The following is a 14,755-nucleotide window of genomic DNA, read 5'->3' on the forward strand; positions in this document are numbered from 1 at the left end:
CCTGTTCACATGGAAGATAAGATTTCCCATAGTAATTTCCATGCAAACTTTAAATGACGTGTGATCAGTCAAATTTGATCCGAATAATTTCAAATTTTGGTAGGATGATCTGTGAGGCGCTGTAACATCGAATAAAGCAGTAACTACCTCTGATCTTGCTGACTTGCCCTTGACTCTGTTACGTGGGTTAGTTGATATATGCCATGAAGAAGGGTTGTCCTACTGGGGAGAATTTAGCAGTAAAACAAGGGTGATGCTAGGTTTCCGATGCATGGCCAATATCAGTACTCTTGTTTTGTTTTCTAAGAAAACAAAACAAAAACTGTATCAAAATCGATACTTTATTGCCCCTCAATGGCAATTGAGTAATGCGACATGCACTACACTAAGGATACGGGTAATGTCACAATAGATCTAAAAACTGGTCGCAGTGACAAACCCGAACAGGAATAAAAAAAAGGGTTGTCCTTGGCCAGGGGTGGTCCGGAAACCAACTATACTAAGTGAGTTTTGATACCACTTTTTTAAACCATTTGCGCGCAATGTCATTCTAAGAGTTTTAGTACTCTTCTTTGCTTCGGAGGACCCCCAGTACCCCCATGCCCGAGTTTGAGCCAGTCTTCGGGACAGATTCTTTGGCTGATCCGGCAATAAGGAAAGTTAGGGGGTTTGTGAAGAGTATAATATGCGTCGCATCCTGTAACGAAACTATTACTCCTCAGTTTAGTAAGTTGCTCCAAAAACTTGTTTAAGATCGCTAATTCACAAATGTATACGAAAAGGTAGACAAGAGTCATTCTCGATGCCTTTTTGGTACTTCCCCAATTGTATCCATAATATGCTAAACACATGTCACAGTGGAGCACGATCTGCGGACCCTTCGCAGAGTGCGGAGCTGGAGACATACCGCCATGGACCGAGCAGAATGGAGACGACTCCTATGTACAGCAGAGATCACTCAGGCCTTAGTCTGACCGGTAAGATAAGTACTAGAGTGGGTCAACGTTTATATGGAAAAATGAAAAATTTAATGGTATCCCATCAGATCAAAGCTTTTTTGATCCCATTTCAGGACCCAAATAAGTGTGCAAAATTTGGGCACGATCGGTTACGTCTACGTTTTGCGCATCGCGTTTGAAGTTTGTATGGGATTTTACATGGCAAAACTCACTTTTTGCATTTCTCTCATGACTAGCTCGAATTTTTCTAAAACCAGGTAACCGATCATGTGAAAGCATAGCCTAGAGTGTCCTGAAAAACTTTGTCGAAGACCGCGAAGTGATCTGATGCTTATGAAAAAAGTTATAGCGTTGGCATTGCTTGGCGAAACAGCATGATTTTGTTGCTATTGTTATTCCTTTATAAAGCCATGCATGTGGTTCGTTGGTTATAACTATTTTTACAAGCATCGGATCGCTTTGCGGTCTTCAACAAAGTTTTTCAGGACATCCTAGGCTATCATTCTACAGTATCGGTTAAAAAGTTTCAGACAAACTTTTTCAACTTATGATAAAAATGCAAAAAAGTATGGTTTCCCATACAAAATCCCTTACAAATTTCAATTGCAATGCGCAAAGTGTAGACGCCACCGATCGTGCTCAAATTTTGCACAGATACTCAGGACCTGAAACGGAACCAAAAAAGCTTTGATCTGAGAAAACGGTTCCGATGACCCACGCTAATAAGTACATGTCATTTTATGCATTATGTTTTCTTTGAAAGAAATAAATACATACTATTAAATGAGAGATTACTGAAATAGTTTAGGAATATATATAAAATAATTTAAATATGGGCATGATACGGCTCCCGTGAGTTATCCCCCCTGCAACCCACCGCTATATAACCCCAGTGAACACCGGAGAAGATACTAACACAAAACACATCGTTACGTTCATTACATGAAACAGGTGCACATGATTTATTCACGTTTTTGGAAGATGATAAAATGGAATCAAGTACATAAATGTCTATTTGTGAATGTTGTTTGCCAAATGATCAGGATTCATGCTAAACCTATCAGCCTATTTACACAGCATAACCTTAAACTAGTTAATTAACTTCACTTTCCTCGGACGAGAAAAAAAACATACAGTTTAAAGTCTTTTGAATTCTATGCTGCGACGTACCTAAACTTAATCAATAACGAAGGAATTCGTTAATTTTTATCGGGAAATAAACGGGGCGGCAGAACATTCGTCTACTGTCTTTTCAGGACTTAAAGTATTACATAAATAGTTCTTTTTGTATATCGTAACTAAATCCTACTGAGTTCAGCTCTTGTTCATGTTAAACACCAATTAGCTATTAATATTTTTCAGTATACCAGAGTACAATTTGTTGCTATCGAAGAAGGATTCTCGGGCCTGCCAAAACTACGCATCCAGATCTATCACCTCGTCCTTGATGCTCACATAGGGGTGCAGCATATGGGCCGGAATCTCATGTTCTTCATCATCATCGTCTTCGAGCCGCGCGCGTTTGATGGTGAACTCCTCGTACGGGTAATTACTGCTGTCGGAGTTTTCCTCGTTGAAGAACGTCGAGTTTTCCAAGCTGGACCGACTGGTGTCGTTCGTTTGTTGCTGCTGGGATTGAGAGAGCTGTTGTTGCTGCTGCAGCGAGAAGTGCATTTTGATGACGTGCTTCGAGAAGTTTGAGATCACAAAACGGTCGCCCTTTTTGGTCGGGAGTTTGGATACTTTGATTTGTACGGCGCACATGGGACACTTGATGAAGGCATTGTAGCCGTTCAGTTCGTAGGTGACGTTGATCATGTCCTCAGTGAGGGTGAGCTTGACCGGGTGTTTATCACTCCACATTTCGATCAGTTTGATGATGATGCTTTGGATTTTCTTGACCCGAGCTACGTCGCTGAGAGGAGGATAGACTGTAGCTTGTTCGAAGGCGTACGGAGGATTTTTGGTGGAAGCAACCTTGATATCAGGTATGTGTTCTTGAAGCATCTCCGAGGCATGAATAACCAGTTCTTGCTGTTGCTGGTGCTGTTGCAGTTGAAGTTGCTGCATCAGAGCGCGTTGCTCACGTATTTCCCGCACCAGGTTGATATCTGTCATTCGCTCCGGCTTAACCGGCCGCTCCACCGGTCGCTCTACCGGTCGTTCGGCGGGACGCTCGGCGCGCTCCATCCTCTCCTGTACAGGTACGGGTCGTTCGGATCGGTGGTGCACCTGCACCATCGGATCGGCACGTTGCAGCTCATTGGCCGCATTTGTGTAGTTCAGATAGGCACTCATCTGCAGCAGAAGCTTGCGATGTCCAGGAACTAGCCGAAACTCCCGCGCCGGATCGGTGCAAAATATGTGAAAGTAGAACTGCGTCTGCGGTACCAAGTGGATCAGTTCTTCGCGGGCGAAGCGTTCCATGTCGACGAAATCGTCATCGTTGAGGTTTCGCAAACTGCTCTCCTGCTCGTAGCCGCACATTTTGAGCAGATTTTTGAGGTAGGTCGGTACCGAACCGCAAACCCGCTCGATTCGGCTCCAGTTGATGTTGGAAGGCTTCTGCAAGGCGTTTGCGTTTTTGTCCTGAAATTTAAAATAAAAATGGTATTAAAAAATGTTAGAATGTGCGGTAAAACATATGTTCTTATCCAAATGAAGACAAGTGAAACTGTCTGTCCGCTGTGATCAAAAGGATAATCTAGGTCACCTAGCTTTTTTTGGTAATAACCAGATGTAAAACTGATATTTCTGAAATCTATTAAAGTTTTACCGTGAAGATTTATACACACCATGTTAACCTTCCGTAACTCGCGCGGTTGGCTACCTGCGTCAGCACCACGCTAATGCTGAGTAAAAGTAGATGTGCGAGATTTTTTCAACGTGTTGTTCAAAATACAACAGCGCGATCGCTCGAGGGTTAAGGACAGCGAACTGTCTGAATTCGCTATACGGCTTTTCAAACAAACAATTCTCCGATCTTGTTATTCAGCATGTAATTCACAAAAACTTGTTCAGAAATGTTCCCTTATCATCTGGTAGAGTAGTAACCCCCTACCTGTACCTTATTCCTACGTTGCTCTAATTGATTCACCAGATCGTATTGCAATATTCATGGAATCACTATTCCGAGTGTAGCATTTGAATAGTTCCCCCATTTATAAATATGTTGCGGCCAGCGCAGCCGAGTTCCGACGTCATCATTATTTCCAACCGCACATCCATTGCATAATTCAGTGAATACTAATTTCCGCGAGTGTGAATCGCGCGAGAAAACCACGCGTCAGCTGGCGGCGCAGGCCCGGCTCTACCAATAGTAGGCAACCTAGTCGAACCGAGCCAAGTTCGACGTAAGTGAGTAGGTACTCCCCAATCTGGCTTAATCGGATGGAAACAGTAATAAAGCTAGACGCGCGCATGGACCCGCGCTGCACCGCTTGTATTTCTGGTAAAAAGAGTCTTGCAAAATTTATGTACTTGTTGTTTGTGCTTCATTGTATAGATATTTCGCTGGAAACAATACAGCAGCGCAGCGTGGCAACGAAGGAAGCCACAATTCGTTGGAACAGTTTTTTTTTCCGCTGTCGAAAACAGTTTTGCGAAGAAACCCGAAGAAATACACGAAATATGCCCCGTCAGCACAGCCACAATTTGAAGAGGGTATTAGAGATTGTTATAAAAATACACGGCTTCGAAGGGCAAACAACAATACCGCAGAAACCACCACTCTCTCTATATCTCTATGGGAAGCCAACAACGAATTCCTAATTATGGGAGAAATAATAACGGATGAAGTCGGACGAAATGAATTCGAGCGATAGAGTCGATAGGCGCTTAGTGAAAGAGGAAAAAAAGTGTAACAGCCTATTTTATTTTTTCAGGAAACAAGACGAATATCGAAGTACGTATCTCCGTCCGGACAGAGAGTAGATGTGCGAGAGTATCTGGTTAAGCGATAAGCGCTGCTGCTAAGCAACCACGAGCGTTGCAGGCGTAGTGTGTGGCTAGAGCCCGTATATGTTCTGTTGCCCTTTACTCTCGCGCGTGGTTTCGAAGGAAAGTCGACTATGAAAAGTGCTGAGCAATGTTGGTATCGCTAGGGATGCGCAAAAATGGTTACTTCCGAATGTGGGCAAGTTGTTGTTATCATCAGGGCAGAAATTTGGGTAGAGACAGAGCTACCATACGCTGCAAAAAAATATACATTTATGCAGGCGATACTCAAAATAACTGGGACAGGTTAAATTTTCACATTTCAAAAAATGTTCAACTACCGTGTATGCACCAAACTTTGCGCAGTTAAGAAAAATCAAACTTCGTGTCGTTATAAAAAATACAAACAAACATAATATTTCATGAACCACTTCCTCACACGATAGGTTAATGACTCTACTTTGAATTTGCACTGAAGACAAAATAATAATATTAACCAAAAAATACTTAAAATATAAAAAAAAAACTATTTCATTGCCTTGTTCCTATCTTTGCGCACAAAATCTTCGATTGTTCCTAACTTTGCGCATGCTCTGCATAGTACAAAAAGTCATTTTATTATTATTATTTAATGTTTAACATTAAAATGAAGATGTTCAGATAGTGTGTCCTTAAGTGATCATTAAAATACTTTGTCCTAGGCGGGAGCGGGAACGGAGGAGTTCTTGAATTCTTATGCGTTTCATACTACCGTGTGAACAATCCAAAATATATTCAGTAGGGATTTTTCAGTGGCCATCATGCAAAACGTGGCTCGGGAATTTATGATCTTCCACCTAGTGGCAAAAATCGAAAAATTAAGATTTCTGCATACATTTGACCACGTTTTCCCATACAAACCCCCTTAGGAATCCCCTATAAATCCATTCACCAAACACTCCGGCTGGGACACATTTTGAATTTCTTTCAACCCTCTAATACCCAAATTTTCGATTTTGATCTAAATATCATTTTTCGTCATCTAAAATCGATTTAAACATGTTTTGGAAGATGATTCTTTTTAATTCTCGATTTCGTGAATTTCAGTTTTTGATTTTTCTAATTTTTATTTTTGAACATTCCCACACTTTTATATTTTTCCTGGAAGCCTATTTGGGGTACGGATTTTTTTTGAGATTGAAACATTTTGAGATTTTATGATTATTGTTGAAATATTTTTATTTTTATTTTTTTTTCATAGAGAAATTTATTTTCCGTGTAATTTTAAGAAAAATAATTGTAGAGTGTGTTCGATTCTCTGAAACTATTAAACTAGGGTAGAATGATTTGGAAAAAAATTTAAATATGTTAATTGTAACAATTCAATACAAAATAAACAATGACTTCTAAAAGGTGACTGAAAAATCAATTTTTCAATGATTTAAAAAAATGTAAATACGCTTTAAATTACAAAAATGCTCAAGCTATACCCCGTATAAAGGCGGGGTTGGGTATTAGAGGGTTAAGTAGCCCTCCCCTTCTCCGCATTGTAGAAATAATGTCAAAAAGTTCCCAAAAGCTTGAAATCCGAAGATTTTTTTTGATCTGCTCAAAATCGACAAAATGATCACTTACACCCCATTGAAGCTGGGCCTTACGTATCTCTATAGTCTATCTGTATCTATCTGTATAGAATTTTATCAAACCTTGATGAACACTGGAACCTCGGACTTTCTGATCTGCGCGAGTTACTTCACGCAACTTGAAGAGAGAGGTATGGCACTCCACAGGTTTCATCTAGTCTTTCATTATTTTCATTACTGACCTGTTTTGGAAGTGTTGTGCGGTTTAATTTTGGAAAATTATCTGGAGAAATCCAGCGCACTTAATTCAGATTGTCGGGATATTAGCGTTTTTTGTTCTTTTGTCGAGATTTGCACAGCCCAGTAGGGTAAGTGTACCAGTTATCGCCATAGTGGTTCCCTATTTGGCCATAGTGGAAAGTTAGAAGGATTTCGAGCTTTGACCTATTATGAAAGTCTTAGTAGCAAGAATTTAAATGTATCTTGTCATTGAAACCCTTAAAATAATGCAAACTTTTGAATTATCTCCAATACCCACTATGGCCAAATAGGGAACCACTATGGCGATAACTGTACTGTAGGTCTGTAGGTTATTAAATGCTAATCTGCCGTGCATGCGCCATAAGTGCTAATTAAATGCAGGTTATGGACCAATATACGGCTGAATAAATGCTTATGCTTCCTATCCCCCAAATTGCCTAAAATAAAAACAAAAATATTTTCCCCTGCTCATTTCAGTCGCTTCAAATTCTTCTTTGTCTCTCTTCATTTTTCTCTCACTCTCCGCTCTGCAACTTTTGAGGCTGTTTTTACAGTTGTTTTTTTTTTGCTGATTCCGCTGAATTTAGGATTCGTTCCCTCAATCCTCTGGTTAATGATAGTGCTGAACCGCGCTACAGGATAAATGATCAGATAATGTGCATTGGACATGGACACATTCTACGGGCCCCGTATCATCAATACTCATTTTCAAAGTTGAAATTTGGCATATTTCACATTTTGATAACATTCTACACTACTCTTGTCGTCCAAAAATGTATTCAGCATGATATGAATGTAACAATAAATATTTATTGAACGATGGTTAAGATTAACAATAAAATCGTGATTTTAAGACATTTAGACACACTATTCATCAAAGCTGCCGTATTTCAAACACCTATGCACTGATTTTTCAAAATTCTTCCATGATTAACAGATAAATGTATGTAGATTTTTTAGCATACAAAGAATTTTAATTGTAATACTTTACAACTATGAGGTACGGTTGGTCAAATCATAGATTTTTAAGCGTTGTAACGTCACGGAAAATCAACCTTTAAGAAATTTATTCAAATTCGGAACAAGTTTCAAATATGAAATTTTGTATGGTCTTTGTACTCCAGAATATCTTTCAAATGAGACTTAAACAAAGGAAATCGGTTCACTGACGCCTGAGTTTCACCTGGTTGAAGTTTGCGTTGTAACGACACGATAAAAAGTTCTGTGGAAAAGACCAAATTTCTCTGGTGGACGGCTTCTGCAGTGGGCAAAGGTAGTTCTATATTCCAAACCAATTTCTTTTTCGTTGTGTATAAGCCCTTTTCAAGGTATCATTCATAAATTGCGTACCATTAAGTCCCTCTCATAAACTACGTAGACTCCTGAGAGACAGTTTGTTTGGCCAACATCTACGCTCTATACAAATTCCAAAAAATATTTAAATTGTAATTGTACTGCGATATTGTAAAAATGCCACTCAAACCGATAATTTCTATGATATCAGAGCCAAACAGACGAAACACTGACAAAATTATCATCTTATACATCTCAGGATATTGATAACTTCGAGAGTTGGTGTTTTCAGCAAAGTTGTTAGGTTGGTCAAAGACTTACAGTTGATGGATAGTTTGGTTTAAAGTTCCAAAAAAACGGCGCTAGAGAACTTATACATTTTTAATTCCATGTACAGTGACCCCACACCGATGAATCACCTTAATTTTGTACACTATTTATGAATAACCATGTTGATCAAATGAGTGATCCATAAACTGTGGTCATTTTTGCCGATTCATAAATTGTGGGGTCACTGTATCTCATTTCTTAGAAAGATGATGTCTTCGGCAAAATTGTTTGGTAAGGAAATCGTTCAATTTGAAATACACTATTTATTTATTTATTTATTTTTAATTACACTGAAATACACTATATTCGTAGAAAATACAAGAAAAGAAAATAAATAGGAAGCCTCTGAAGTTATTTTCCCTTAAAATAAACCATGTGCTTACAAGGGGATCAAGTGTCACCCATTTTTGTAAAATCTGGAGCAACATTTGAAAAGGGCATACAAGCATTGGTAAACAATGACTTCACACGTCGCTCCTGAGCCCCCATCAGCTTATTTACACAAACTAAGACCGTTATCAGATAGAGCAAACATGTATCTTTCGGATAACGGTGTTTATTTGCGTGGGCGGGCTGCTGTTAGGCCCTACGGAGCATTTTCGAAAAAAGACACAAGACCTCTTGGGCCCTTTTCAAATGTTGCTCCAGAAATGCATCATAAGACATGTCCCAGTTTTGAAAACTTCAACAATAAATTTATATCTTTCTGTTGTGTATAATCTTGCAATAGATGTTTACCTGTCATTCTGTACAAAAATCGGATCTAGTTTTGTGTTTTCATGAAAGTTACAGACAAATAAAGAAAAAGGGGTCAAGTCTACCCAGTCTCCCCTATGGAATGGTAATTATGTCAGTGTTACGTCTGTCTTTGATATCACAAGAATCACCGAATCATATATCTCAGGACCCTGATTACTTAGAGAGTTATTAAACTTTTAAAGTATCTTGATTTTAATAATCGTTTGGTTTAAGGTTCCACTTGCCTAGTGGTAGTTGAAATTTTAAACCACACCATGCACATTATATTTATTTATAAAAGAAAAGTTGGAACTTTTGAAAAAGTGCCCAAAAATTTACAAATTTTGACTGCTAGTTTCTCAATTAGTCAAAACTTGTAGGAAACTTTTTGAGAAATCCTTTGCAAACTATTACAAACTTTAATTAGCATCGCCCAGTGCCGAAATCTCACGTCCAATGGTAAAACAGCTGTAAGTCTTCGATTTATCAAACAACTTTTCCAAAGACACCAACTCTCTAGTTAATTAAGATTTTTTTATCACTGTTAGGTCTATTTGTCTCTGAGATCACAGAGGTTGATCTTAGGGTCCTAAGAAGTATGCAGATCCTCTGGTATGCTTTTGATTCAATAAATTCTCGCAAACAAATTAAAGCATTTTCACTTGAATAGATGACATTGCATAGATTATTGAAGAAATGTATATCTCGAAGGCGTGATGAGTTATATGCTGAAAAATCTAAACATCAGGCGGTGTGAAGTAATGGATCTCAGCGCTGTAGTCTTTGGGACAAAACTAGAAGAATATAGGTGGTACTAAACCGAAGATGGGTGTCTGTGCCATTAACCTTCATGAAGGAGTATTCATACTACTGATAGCAATAACTTGGCCCTCCGAGCCATTTATCACAAAACGAATTTTCAATAGAATAAAGCCAAGGTTGCAACCATTCATTTGCAAAAATTTACATTCATTTGCTATTATCTCAGTTCAGAAGCATGCTATCGAAAAACAATGTATGGATGAATTGAACCTTGTAGTTTTATCTGAATGTTCGCCGAATAGCATTAGGCTCGTACACGCATAACAAAGTCGTGAGAGAGCTGTGAAGGCAACTCTCCACGCGGTGAATATAAATTTCATTCACGCTGTGGAAAGTTGCCTTCACAGCTCACTCACGACTTTGGAATGCGTGTGCGACCCTAGAGCCATTCGGCGAACTTTCAGATAAAACTACAAGGTTCAATTCATCCATACATTGTTTTTCGATAGCATGCTTCTGAACTAAGATAATAGAAAATGAATGTAATTTTTTGCAAATGAATGGTTGCAACCTTGAATAAAGCTCCCCTTGAGGTAGTGAAGATTATGCAACAATATATTCAAAAATATATTCAAAAATTCGGGCAAATTTAGCTGATTATTCTGATTCTAACATGATGTGCATTTTCCTGACGTTACAGCGCGAGCAGAACCCTGTTTGAAACTGAGCGGGCGTTCTAACATCACGAAATGTAAAAGTGGATTATCCAAAAACAAATCCGAAATTTATATATTTTATTTCATTGAATTGAAGAACAAACCAATAAATTTCAATGGTGGAAAAAAAATCAGACCATCATAAAAATCCGAGCAGATTCTTTAAGATGTTGGTAGCGCGGTAGAGAGGGTCGGATTCTAGAGCGTTGTAACGTCACGCTACAAATACGCATTTTAAACACGTTTTTCTAATGAAAACTAAATGTTTAATAGGTCAAATATATCATACATTTTACAAGGAATCCGAATATGAAAAAAATATTTTGAGGTTTACAATCGTTTTCAAGAGTTATAGTGAAAAATCTGAATACGAATGCGTCAAAGCGTTGTAACGTCACGGTAGAATGTGTCATTGATTATTTTATATATTTAAAGCTAGAGTACCACACCTTCAGTTATTTCGTTGTGCCCGGACAACTGCTCGAACAAGAGTTAATAATTAAATCTACCACAAAAACACGATGGCATAAGAAATCAATCATGGAGTTTATTTGGAAAACATCTGTTCTCCCAATGAGTTGCTTCATTGCTACCAATACATGATAGGACATCTGAATAATAAATGGGTCCTAAAGCCGTGGCGCATGAAATGAAAAGTTAAAATGTGTAGCAGTTTTAGCAGTTTTATGGCAATAAAGCAGCAATTGTGATGCTTATAGTCTAGTCTAGTCTAGTCTAGTCTACACATACACAGCCATTCATTGAAAGAATCCTGGAAAATGATAGAATCGACTAATTCCATCATTATTCCTGTCATTATTAATTCTTGCAGCACATCGGAGATGTAGGGTAATTCATGTATTTTGGACAGGCTGAGGACAACGTTGAAAAAATCGTCCCCTAGCTTCCTTAAAAAGCAATTGATTATGTTGCAAAGTTACCAATGCGCTTATAATATGATTGTACTTTGCATTCCTGGTGACAAAAACCTTAACGAAAGCATTTTAAACTGAGAAAATCACAATTTCCGATCGCCTGTAAGAATTGCATTTTGGACACCGAATATATGTTTTGGACACCCTCAGGTATATATAATTTGGACAGGGCAATTATCTCAATGTTTAGCCATTAATACTGCTAAATCATGGAAGTAACATAAATTAACAAATATTTTCTTACAAATAATCAAATTTCTCCGCTTAACAGGCATCTATTTTGATAACTATTACAGTTTTTGTTAAAATCGAGGAAATATCGCCCGACCCACAGAATACGCCTCCAAGTATGCAATCGCACAGCTTCCCCATGTAGTTCGTCAGATGACCAAAATATATTCACAGTACAAAACTTGTAATGTATTTTGGACACCTCATATTTTAAGCGTTCTAGATGAATGTTAAGAGATTAACTGCCTAATGCTTCTTTATTGAACATTTTTCATCGCTATAACGCTTTTAAATTTCTTACAATTATTAATTCAACGATTTTGAGGCGAATATTGTATGTGACTGCGAAGTGTATGTCGTCTTGCATACCTGTGCATTTGAGGGGTTTTAGTGAAATAATTTACATTTTCGATAATTTTGAAGTAAATTCTTAATTGTTAAGCGTATTTTCAACGTATATCATCAGAATAGGGTCTATTTGATCCAATAATCGATATTGAGAAGTATCTACTTTTATTAGGTCTCCGGAACAAGACATATATCGCCGTGCATGTCCAAATTATATACATGTCCAAATTATATTTTTTACCCTAGTGCAAGAGTTAAAGCGCCAATGAAGCAGCAGTTGTGATGCTTATTAACCAAAACACATGGTGCATTTGAAATGCTACACAATGGCTGTCAGATTTTAAACGGCATTTAAACTGTTAAGATAGGGCAATGCAGTGGAACTGCTATGATACGACAGCAAGCAAATAAAGCTGAAATACGTCCTTTTTAAATGCTTATTGGTTACCTGGGTTCATTACTGAGATTCAGCAAAAAGTTTGCTGAGAGTCAGCTAACAAACGTCACTTTTTGTAGGGTTATCAGTTAACAGTTTTACTGAGCACACGGCTGTGTGCATTTTTGCCGATCTAGCGAATCTGTTTTGAATGTGAGTCTCTGAGAAAATCCTAGGAGGAATATCGAAAGATGTCTCTGCAATAATCCCGTCAGAAATCTGTGAACAATTCCCAATCCCCGATAGCAATACATAAAAAACACTTGGAGTAATCCTTAACCTTCCAGAACGCGCGCCATCAAACAACCGAAACTGCACCGCGCTCGCGCAGCAGTATACGAAAAGTGAGGTTTTTTGGTAGTGTTGTACTTTTTACAACAGCGCGCGCGCTGAAGGGTTAAAAATATCAAGAAGAGTCTCCGAAAGAATGCTAAAGGAATCCCTGAAGGAACCCCCGGGACAAATTTTTGGATAAATCATCTCCCAGATTCCCTAAAATAACCATGCGAAAAATTCCTGAACTAATGGAAATGAAGGTATTGCTTAAAAAATTATAAAAGGAATCGAAATGAAATCGTCGAAGGAATAATGCTTAAGAAATCCCTAAAGCAATCCCACCTGAAATCCCAAAAAGAAGGGTTTAGTCATCTCTGAATGAATCTCACAAGAGCTCTCTCAGAATTTCCTGGAAGAATCCAGGGAGAGATTTCTGAAATAATCCTAGAGGAACCCCTGAATGAATCATTGCAGGATTTTTTGAAAGAACTCCAACATGAATTAGTGTGGAAATCCTGGGAGAATTCCCCGAGGGAAACACCGAAGAAATCATTGAAGAAATGCCTGATAAAAATCCCTAAAAGAATGCCTGAAATGATCGCTGAAGTAATCATTCAAAGAATTTCGGGAGAAATCCCGAAGAAATACTGGGAAAAAATCCCAGTAAGGATCAATCAATGAAGGAATCCCTGAAAGGATCTAGGAGAAATCTCCAACAGAATCTCGGGAGAAATTAATGAAATAATTTTAAAAGGAATCCCGGGAGAAATCCCCAAAGAACCAGGGAAAATCCGTGAAACTATCCCATGAATGTATCTCAGGATGGTACACTTTTGTGCCATTCGTTCCGGTTGGGTTTGGGAAATCTCTAGCTGGTGCACAGTTACTACCTACCTGTGTAGTGTGTATACACACGCATTAACAGCTGATCAGTAGAGGCGGCAGTCTGCACCGGCAGGTTGTACCTGTGCACCAGCTAGGGATTTCCCAAACCCAACCGGAACGAATGGCCCAGAAGTGTACACGACGGCGTGACCCTTTTCAACCCAACGGTTTCAAAACTGAACAAAATTGTGTGACTTGTTGATTTGTATATCGCGCCCTGAAGGTGGTCCAATAGCCGGACCGAAACGACGGCGATGATCAGTAATTAATCAACGCAAATTGTTAGACTGCAAGCCGAATTTTTCCACCAAAATAAATGTATTTTATCCTGGAGATATCCCTGATGTAATATCAGAAATCCTGGAAGAAACCTAAAAAAAATCCTGGAATCCTCTGAAGGCATCTCCAGAAGAAATCCCTGAAGGTTTACCGAGAGAAAACCCTGGAAAAATCCTGTAGGAATTCCTGGTAAATTTTAAGGAATAATCTGTAAAAGAACCCGCCAGGAAGCTTGGGTGAAATCTCTAAATGAACCATTGCACAATCAATGAAGGAATCCCGGGAAAAATCCCCGTTGAAATGCCGGAAAATATTTCTGAAGAAACTCTGGGAGAATCCTCCTTAAGGATCAGGGTAATCGCGGAAGGAATATCCGACGGATTTTCAGAGAAAAAAAATTCTGGAGCAATATTTGTAAGAATCCCTGAAAAAAATCCAGGAGAAGTTCCAAAATAAAATAAAAGGCAAATCAATGGAGTAATCCCGGCAAGAATCTCAAAAAAAAATCCCGGGAAAAATGGCGAAAATAATCCCATGCTAAATGAATGAAAATCCGAGGACGAAGTTCCAAATAAAGCCCGCGACCTCCTAAAAATAAATTAAACATAATTCCGGGTTATTTTTTAATAGCCGTTAAATGATTTCTAGCGGAATCGCTGTAACAAACCACATTTCGTTATTGAAGAAATAAGTGCCAGAACCCGTAAAAAAAAGTTCCAGGAGACGTTCGAAAGTGTACTGGATTTGTGGGAACTGGATAAATCCATAAAGGTATCTAAAAAAAACATTGAAGAACGGATACGATTTT

The 14,755-nt window shown here is 38.5% G+C and overlaps 1 protein-coding gene across 1 annotated transcript in view; it reads right to left on the bottom strand.

The window, feature by feature from the left end:
• Positions 1-1,888: 1,888 nt before the first annotated feature.
• Positions 1,889-14,755, bottom strand: part of LOC115265266 (uncharacterized) — a 30,063-nt gene continuing 17,196 nt past the window's right edge. Inside the window, exon 3 of the mRNA XM_029869689.2 lies at positions 1,889-3,548. Coding sequence (XP_029725549.1) covers positions 2,376-3,548 — 1,173 coding nt within the window. The 3' untranslated portion in view covers positions 1,889-2,375. The remainder of the gene's footprint in view (positions 3,549-14,755) is intronic.

The sequence above is a fragment of the Aedes albopictus genome, chromosome 2 (assembly GCF_035046485.1).
Source record: "Aedes albopictus strain Foshan chromosome 2, AalbF5, whole genome shotgun sequence".
In the NCBI taxonomy this organism is placed as follows: Eukaryota; Metazoa; Arthropoda; class Insecta; order Diptera; family Culicidae; genus Aedes; species Aedes albopictus.